Source organism: Myotis lucifugus, unplaced genomic scaffold (genome assembly GCF_000147115.1).
Source record: "Myotis lucifugus unplaced genomic scaffold, Myoluc2.0 scaffold_4, whole genome shotgun sequence".
NCBI classification, from domain to species: Eukaryota; Metazoa; Chordata; class Mammalia; order Chiroptera; family Vespertilionidae; genus Myotis; species Myotis lucifugus.
Genome location: NW_005871052.1, coordinates 9,613,110 through 9,622,451, shown reverse-complemented (window position 1 = coordinate 9,622,451; position 9,342 = coordinate 9,613,110). Strand labels below are relative to the sequence as shown.

Here is a 9,342-nt window from a genome sequence, read left to right as displayed (position 1 = left end):
CCTCCCACCCCAATCAGGGGCAGGCCACCAGCCAATCACCTGTGGCCCCTCTCCCCAGCTGGCCCAGCCCTGATCGAGGCCCCAATCAGGGTGGGCCAGCTGCCAACTTCCCGCCATCTCCTCCTCCTGACAGGCTCGGCCTGATCAACCCCGATTGAGGCTGGGCCAGCCAGACCCCACCCATGCACAAATTTGTGCACTGGGCCTCTAGTATCAAACTAAAAAGGTTATGCACAGGAAAGGAAACCATGCTCAAAATACAAAGGGTACTCTTGCCAGTATGGCTCAGTGGACCAAGCTATGGTCCATGCACTGAAGGTTTTTGGGTTTGATTCCCAGTCAAGGGCATGTACCTGGGATACAGGTTTGATTCCTGGCCCTGGCCAGGGAACAGGTAGGAGGCAACCAGTGGATGTGCTCTCACATCTATGCTTCTCTCTCCCTCCCTCTCTCTCCCTCCCCGCCCCAATCTTGCTAAACAAAATTAATGGAAAAGATATCCTCAGGTGAGGATTAACGAAAAAAATGCAAAGGGTACACACTGTATGTGAGAACAATTTTGGAAAAGGGGTCAATTTTCAAATACATAAAGAATTCATACAACTCAACAAAAGGAAAACAAACAATCCAATTAAAAATGAGCAAAGGACCTAAGTAGACACTTCTCTAAGGAAGACATGAAGACAGCCAAGACATATGAAAAAGTGCTCAAAGTTACTAATCATCAGAGAGATGCAAATTAGAACAACAATGAGTTTTTATTTCACACTTGCTAGAATGGCTACCATCAATAAATCAACAAATGACAAGTGTTGATGAGGATGTGAAGAAAAGGGAACCCTAGTACACTGTTGTTGAGAATGCAGACTGCTGCAGCCACTATGGAAAACAGTATGGAGTTTCCTCAAAAAATTAAAAATGGAACTCCCATTTGATCCAGTGATCCCACTTCTAGGTATATATCTTAAGAATCCTGAAACACCAATAAGGAAGAATATATGCACCCTTATATGTACAGCAGCACTATTTATAATAACTAAGATCTTGAAACAGCCCAAGTACCCATAAGTACATGAGATGATAAAAAAGCTGCAGTACATTTACACAATGGAATATTATCCTATGTAATAAAGAACTAATATGCAAATGACACCACACCCTCACACCCTTGTGTCCTCGCACCAGGGCCAGGGGACCTGAGGCCAGGCCGGGGAACCTGAGGCTGTGTCCCCCCACCCTGAGGGGCTTGATGGGGATGAGGCCAGCTGGGTCTGGCTCTCACACGATTTTGAGGCCTGCATGGGTGGGTGGATAATTGACTTTGGGTCACACGACACGTCCTAGATTCTGACAGGAGGGAGATTTTCATGTACATTTTACTAATTTTCTTTCATCTCTGACACTTCTATTATAGAGAAAGGGAAAATAACAATATTAAAATATTTCCTCTAATTAATTCCCTTTTAATGTGCACAAATTTCGTGCACTGGGCCACTAGTCTATATATATAAAAGCCAAGTGACCAGAACGATGGAATGACTGGAACAACCAGAATGACCAGAATGACTGGTTGCTATGATGCACACTGTGGAGGCCAACTCGCACCCCCCAACCTTCCAAAACCCTTCCCGCTGGCTGGCCCGGCCCCCAATCGGAACTCCCTGATTGGGGGTGGGGCTGGCCGGCCAACTGCCCATGGCACCTCCCCCAGTTGGCCCCACCCTTGATTGCCTACCCCCACTCTGATTGGCTGAGGGGCTGGCCGGCAGACCTCCTGCGTCCCCTCCCCCCATTGGCCCAGCCTGATCGGTCTCCATCAGGGCAGGCTGGCAGGACCCCACCCATGCATGTATTCATGCACCAGGCCTCTAGTGTAGGTATAAAACAGAAGGATCTCTAACTCTTTGGGGCAGCATTGGACAGACCTGGAGAGTATTATGCTAAGTGAAATAAGCCAGTCAGGGAAAGATAAGTACCACTTGATCTCACTCATATGTGGAATCTAATGAACAAAATAAGCAGATGAACAAAATAGGTCCAGAGTCATGGAAGCATGGTACAGACTGACGGATGACAGAAAGAAGGGGTGTGTTGGGGGGAAATATTTTTTTAACTTTTTTTATTGCTTAAAATATTACAAAGTGTATTACATTTGTCTCCTTTTTTTCCCCTTGACCTTCCCCCAGCCTCCCGTACACCCCTGGTGTCTTGTGTCCATTGGTTATGCTTATATGCATGCATACAAGTCCTTCGGTTGATCTCTTACCCCCCCAACCCTCCCCAGCCTTCCTGCTGTAGTTTGACAGTCTGTTTAATGCTGCTCTGCCTCTGTATCTATTTTTGTTCATCAGTTTATAATGGTCCTTATTATCCATAAATGAGTGAGATCATGTGGTATTTTTCTTTCACTGACTGGCTTATTTCACTTAGCATAATGCTCTCCAGTTCCTTCCATGCTGTTGCAAATGGTAAGAATTCCTTCTTTTTTACAGCAGCATAGTATTCCATTGTGTATATGTACCACAGTTTTCTAATCCATTCACCCATTGATGGGCACTTAGGTTGTTTCCAAATCTTAGCTATGGTAAATTGTGCTGATATGAACATAGGGATGCATATATCCTTTCTGATTGGTGTTTCTGGTTTCTTGGGATATATTCCTAGCAGTGGGATCAATGGGTCAAATGTGAGTTCCATTTTTAATTTTTTGAGGAAACTCCATACTGTCTTCCATAGTGGCTGCACCAGTCTGCATTCCCACCAGCAGTGCATGAGTGTTCCCTTTTCACCACATCCTCTCCAGCACTTCTGGTTTTTTGATTTGTTGATGATTGCCATTCTGACAGGTGTGAGATGGTACCTCATTGTTGTTTTGATTTGCATCTCTCAGATGATTAGTGACTTGGAGCATGTTTTCATATGTCTCTTGGCTTTCTGAATGTCCTCTTTTGAAAAGCAACTAGTTAGGTCCTTTGCCCATTTTTTGATTGGATTGTTATCTCCCTTTGTTAAGTTGTATGAGTTCCCTATAAATGTTGGAGATTAAACCCTTTATCGGTGATAACATTGGCAAATATGTTCTCCCATGCAGTGGGCTTTCTTGTTGTTTTGTTGATGGTTTCTTTTGCTGTGCAGAAGCTTTTTATTTTTCTGCAGTCCCATTTGTTTATTTCCTCTTTAGTTTCCAATGCCCTAGGAGCTGTATCGGTGAAGAAATTGCTTTGGCATATGTCTGAAATTTTGTTGCCTTTGGATTCCTCTAGTACTTTTATGGTTTCCTGTCTTACATTTAAGTCCTTTATCCATTTTGAGTTTATTTTTGTGTATGGTGTAAGTTGGTGATCTAGTTTCATTTTTTGCATGTATCTGTCCAATTTTCCCAGCACCATTTATTGAAGAAACTGTTTTGACTCCATTGTATGTTCTTGCCTCCTTTGTCAAATATTAATTGAGCATATTGGTTCGGGTCGATTTCTGGGTTCTCTCTTCTATTCCATTGATCTATATGTCTGTTCATGTGCTAGTACCAGGCAGTTTTGAGAACAGTGGCTTTGTAATATAGCTTAATATCTGGTATTGAGATCCCACCTACTTTGTTCTTTCTCAGGATTGCTGCAGCTATTTGGGGCCCTTTTTTATTCCAGAAGAATTTTTGGAGAGTTCCTTCTACATCTATGAAATATGTCCATGTTATTTTAATGGGGAGTGCGTTGAATTTATAGATTGCTTTGGGTAGTATGGACATTTTAATGATGTTGATTCTACCAATCCATGAACATGGTATGTTCTTCCATCTGTTTATGTCTTCCTCTATCTCTTTTTTCAACGTCCTATAGTTTTCTGAGTAGAGGTCTTTTACCTCTTTAGTTAAGTTTATTCCTAGGTAGCTTAATTTTTTTGGTGTGATGGTAAATGGGATTGTTTTTTTAGTCTCTCTTTCTGTAAGTTCATTATTGGTGTATAGAAATGCCATAGATTTCTTGGCATTAATTTTGTATCCTGCTACATTGTCAAAATCATTTATTAAGTCTAATAGTTTTTTGATGGAGTCTTTAGGGTTTTTTATGTACAATATCATGTCATCTGCAAATAAGGACAGTTTTACTTCTTCATTTCCAATTTGGCTGCTTTTTATTTCTTCTTCTTGTCTAATCGCAGTGGCTAATACTACCAGTACTATGTCGAACAGGAGTGGTGAGAGTGGGCATCCCTGTCTTGTTCCTGTTCTTAGGAAAATGGTGTTAGTTTTTGCCCATTGAGTATGATGTTGGCTGTGAGTTTGTCATATATGGCTTTTATTATGTTGAGATATGATCCTTCTATTCCAACTTTGCTGAGATTTTTTTTAATCAAAAATGGGTGTTGGATATTGTCAAATGCTTTTTCTGCATCAATTGATATGACTATGTGTTTTTTTTCTCAATTTGTTTATGTGATGTATCACGTTTATTGATTTGCGGATATTGTACCATCCTTGCATCCCTGGGATAAATCCTACTTGGTCATGGTGTATGATCTTTCTGATGTACTGCTGGATCCAATTTGCTAGGATTTTGGCAACTATGTTCATGAGGAATATTGGCCTGTAATTCTCTTTCATTGTGTAGTCTTTATCTGATTTTGGTATTAGGGGTGATGCTGGCTTGATAGAATGAGCTTGGAAGTGTTCCTTCCTCTTGAATTTTTTGGAATAGTCTGAGGAGGATAGGTTTTAGTTCTTACTTGAATGTTTGGTAAAACTCCCCTGTGAAGCCGTCTGACCCTGGGCTTTTGTTTGCTGGAAGCTTTTTGATTACTGCTTCAATTTCTTCCATAGTTTTTGGCCTATTGAGATTTTTAGATTCTTCCTGATTAAGTTTTGGAAGGTTGTATTTTTCAAGGAATATGTCCATTTCCTCCAGGTTGTCTAGTTTGTTGGAGTAGAGTTGTTCATAGCATTTTTTAACAATCCTTTGTATTTCTGTTGTTATTTCTCCTCTTTCATTTCTGATTTTGTTTATTTGGGTCCTCTCTCTTTGTTTCTTGGTGAACCTGGCTAGAGGTTCATCAATCTTGTTTATCCTTTCAAAGAACCAACTCTTGGTTTTGTTGATCTTTTGTATTGTTTTTTTGTTCTGTCATTTATCTCTGCTCTGATCTTTATTATTTCCATCCTTCTGCTTACACTGGGCTTTTCTTGTTGCTCTCTTTCTAACTCTTTGAGTAGTAGGGTTACATAATTTATTATCATTGTTTCTTGGTTTTGAAGTAGGCTTGTAGAGCTATGAACTTCCCTCTCAATACAGCTTTCGCTGTGTCCCATAGGTTTTGGATTGTTGTGTTTTTATTGTCATTTGTTGCCATGATGTTTTTTTACTTCTTCTTTGATCTCTCTGGCAACCCATTCATTGTTTAACAGCATGCTATTTAGTCTCCATGTGTTTGATTTTTTTTGGATTGTTTTTATTGTAGTTGATTTCCAGTTTTATGCCATTGTGATCTGAGAAGATGCTTGATATGATTTCTATCTTCTTGAATTTGAATAGACTTTGACTGTGGCCCAGTATATGGTCTATCTTTGAAAATGACCCATGTGCACTTGAGAAGAATGTATATTCTGTGGCTTTTGGGGTGAAATGTTCTGAAGATGTAAATTAATTCCATCTCATCTAGAGAGTCATTTAGGATTGATGTTTCTTTGCTGATTTTTTGTTTAGAGGATTTGTCCAATGGTGATAGTGGGGTATTAAAGTCCCCTAGTATGATTGTATTGCTGTCAATCTTTCCCTTGATCTCTTCCAGAAGTTTTCTTATGTATTTGGGTGCTCATATATTGCGTGCGTATATGTTTACCAGAGTTATTTCTTCTTGTTGGATTGCTCCCTTTAGTATTATGAAGTGGCCTTCCTTGTCTCTTTTTATGTCCTTCACTTTGAGATCTAATTTGTCAGATATAAGTATTTCTACCCCAGCTTTTTTTTCATTTCCATTCGCCCGAAAAACCTTTTTCCATCCCTTCACCATCAGTCTCTGTGTCTTTTTTTTCTTAGGTGGGTTTCCTGTAGACAGCAGATATATGGGTCATGTTTTCTTATCCACTCAGTTACCCTATGTCTTTTGATTGGGGCATTTAATCCATTTACATTTAAAGTTATTATTGATAGATACTTGTTTGTCGCCATTTTTATTCTTTACCCCTGTGTTCCTTCTTCGTTTCCTATTTTTTCCTTTTACAGCAGACCCTTTACCATTTCTTGCATTGCTGGTTTTGTGGTAATAACTCCCTTAGTTCTTTTTTTGTCTGTGAAGCTCCTTATTTCACCCTCAATTTTGATTGATAGCCTTGCTGGGTACAGTATTCTTGGATTCAGACCCTTCCTTTGCATGACTTTGTATATTTCATTCTATTCCCTTCTTGCCTGATGTGTTTCTGTTGAGAAATCAGTCACTAGTCTGATGGGGGATCCTTTTGTAGGTAACTTTCTGTCTCTCTCTGGCCACTTTTAAGATTCTTACTTTGTTGTTGGTGTTTGCCAATTTAATTATAATGTGCCTTGGCATCTGTCTTTTGGGGTTCATTTTGTTTGGGACTCTGTGAGCTTCTTGGATTTGTGTGAGTTTTTTCTTCCCTATATCAGGGAAGTTTTCTGTCATTGTTTTTTCAAACAGGTTTTCTATTCCTTGCTCAGTTTCCTCTCCTTCTGGTACCCCTATTATGCGGATGTTGTTTCGTTTCATGTTGTCCCAAAGTTCTCTTAGGCTCTCCTCCTGCTTTTTAATTTTTTTTCCTAGAAGCTGCTCTGCTTGGGTATTTTTTCCTACCTTGTTTTCTAGCTCACTGATGCTGTCCTCTGCTTCTTCTAGTCTACTATTGATGCTTTCTATTGAGTTCTTAATAGCAGTGATGTCATTTTTCATTTCTTCTTGGTTCTTCTTCATTTCCTATTGGTTCTTACACATATTGTTGAAATTGTCTTCCATTCTTTTCATCCACCTTATGACCATTTCTCTGAATTCTTCCTCTGACAGGTTGCTTGCCTCCATTGCCTCCATTTCGTTTACTTCCTTTTCTGGTGATGCCTGTTTTTCTTTCATATGAGGGCTGTTTCTTTGTCTCCCCATGATCTCTCTTCTCCAGGTGTTTGGTTATGTAGTTCTCTCTCTGCTGCTTTGATTTAAAGGCACAAAATACAACACCACAAGGCACAATGCACAAGGCAATGAACACACACGTATTCATGATACTAATAACCCCAAATAAAGGTGACCACCAGAACAAAGAGAATTAAGGCATAAGGAAGAAAAGAAGAGAAAAAGAAAAAAGAGAAAAAGAAAAAAAAGGAGTGCAAAAATCAAATTGGGAATAGAAAAAAAAGTAAGAGAGAAAAGAAAGAGAATGAAATAGAAGAGGGGAAGAAACTATTTATATGGGGAGAAAACTCCAATAGAACAGCCATTAATCCCAACAAATTCCAGCAACAGATACCTAGAGTTGAATGCAAAGTACAAACAACAACTAATATCATGCGAGGTGAGGGAAAACAGAAGCAAAGAAATAACCGAGGGGAAAAAAAAACAACAAAAAATAAAAAGAAAATGCGAAACAATCTCAGAAACAAGCATAAAAAATACCAATATAATCAACAATCAAGCAAACAACAACAAAACGGCAGAGAGAAAAAAATTTGGATAGTGAAGAAAGAGAAGAGAGATGTGTATATGGACTTAGAGCAGGGGATTGGAAATTAGATATATAAGTAGGGTGAAATTTTAACAGGGGGTAAAAAGAAGGAATAGGGAAAATCTAAAGCAGGAATAGGGTAAGAGAAACTGGACAACAAAAGGGGAAAAGTGAGGAAGAGAGTTTTGGCATAAAGGTAAAGTTGAGATAGAGTAAAATGATGCTAAAGGAAAGAGGAAAATAGAATGTAGAACACTAATCCCAAAATAAAATAAAGAGAAAATAAAATGACACTTTAAAAAAAGGTAAAATGGTAGTAGTACTAATATTGTTTAAAAATAAAAATGTAGTAATTAAAAAGGTAAAGTCAGGTGATGAAAAAAGAAAAAAATTAGTTTCTTAAGTAAAAGGTGAAAAAAATAAAAATGTGTAGCAGTGAAGGTCCTTTAATTCTTCTACTCTATTGTTTGGCATGCCTTAGTCCTGTCATGTATTCAGGAGAGTGTTGAAGCTCCCTGCGATACCCTGTTCCTCCGTGTTGTAAACCACGGTCCTGATTTTAAAGCAGGCAGTATTTCTTTGTTTCCCAGATTGCCTTTATTTGTGTTTACAGAGGAGTCAGTTTGTGGTTCAGCCCCTGAGTGGCAGTGTTTCTGGATTGACCTCCAAGGCTATAAGTCCTTTCTAGCCAGTATTTAGGTTTTGTTTTCCCTATCGCACTTAATACTGGTTTGGGAGAGTCGACTGCTCCAGAGCTGGTTCCTTGATCGTTACTCTCTGCTCTGATTCCCAGGTTCCACAAAAATAACTTTCCCCTGCAGTCTCTGTGAGTCACCCCAATTGGGCGATCCTATGTATTGGGTTTAATAATCAAACACAAAGATTTAACGAGGAAAAAAAAAAGAGCCTGAGTAGGTGCGCTAGCTCCCAACCCTCCACCGTCTAGCTCTGTGCGCAATTCTCCCAAAGTCTCTTCCGCACGTCTTCTCTCCCCTGGCACTAAGCAGCCGGCACACTGGCAAAATCCGAGGCTGCCTTTCTGCACCCAGTCCAGCTATGGGCTGATTTTTAGAGTTCCCTTCTGCCAGCAGCCCTGCGGGTCCCCTTCCACGCTCGCAGATCACGCTGGCCCCAACGGCTGCAGACTTTGTGTGGCGCAGACTCCCCCCGTGCACATTCCTCTCTCCAACCTGAATTACAAACCGCACCTTTAGGTGAAACCTGACCTTTCCATGAGGAGGAGCAGGGCTCGTCTGAGTCCTCGTATTCGCGCTGCTTGAGATCCGGTGTTCCTGGGTTCATAGCTAGTCCCTGGGTGCCGTGGTTGCAGGGTCTCTGGATGTATAAGCTTCCTATATCAGCCACTCAAGATGGCGCAGTCTCCTCGGCTGAGCTGGCTGCTCTGGGAGAGATTTCAGCAGCAGTGGAGGCTGCCCGGTTAGGGGAGCCCGATCCGGCAGTCTCCAACAGTCCTCTGCCTTTCCCAGCTGCAAATTGTCTCCCAGCTGAATCTCCTCTGCCAATTCAGGCTGGATGTTACTCATTTCAGCTGCTCACCCTATCTGCTCCGGTACAAGGCACAGGGCACATCCGTCTATACTGCCGCCATTTTGTCTCCTCTCGGTGGGGGGAAATATTAACCAAAGAACTTACATGCATATATGCATAACCCATGTACACAG

General features: G+C 40.6%; 1 protein-coding gene across 1 annotated transcript in view; it reads right to left on the bottom strand.

The window, feature by feature from the left end:
• LOC106699217 (piggyBac transposable element-derived protein 4-like) overlaps window positions 1–8,962 on the bottom strand; it is a 19,091-nt gene extending 10,129 nt beyond the window's left edge. The window contains exon 1 of the mRNA XM_014466473.1: window positions 8,869–8,962. Within this exon, the coding sequence (XP_014321959.1) occupies window positions 8,869–8,962 (94 nt within the window). The remainder of the gene's footprint in view (window positions 1–8,868) is intronic.
• Window positions 8,963–9,342: the final 380 nt, after the last annotated feature.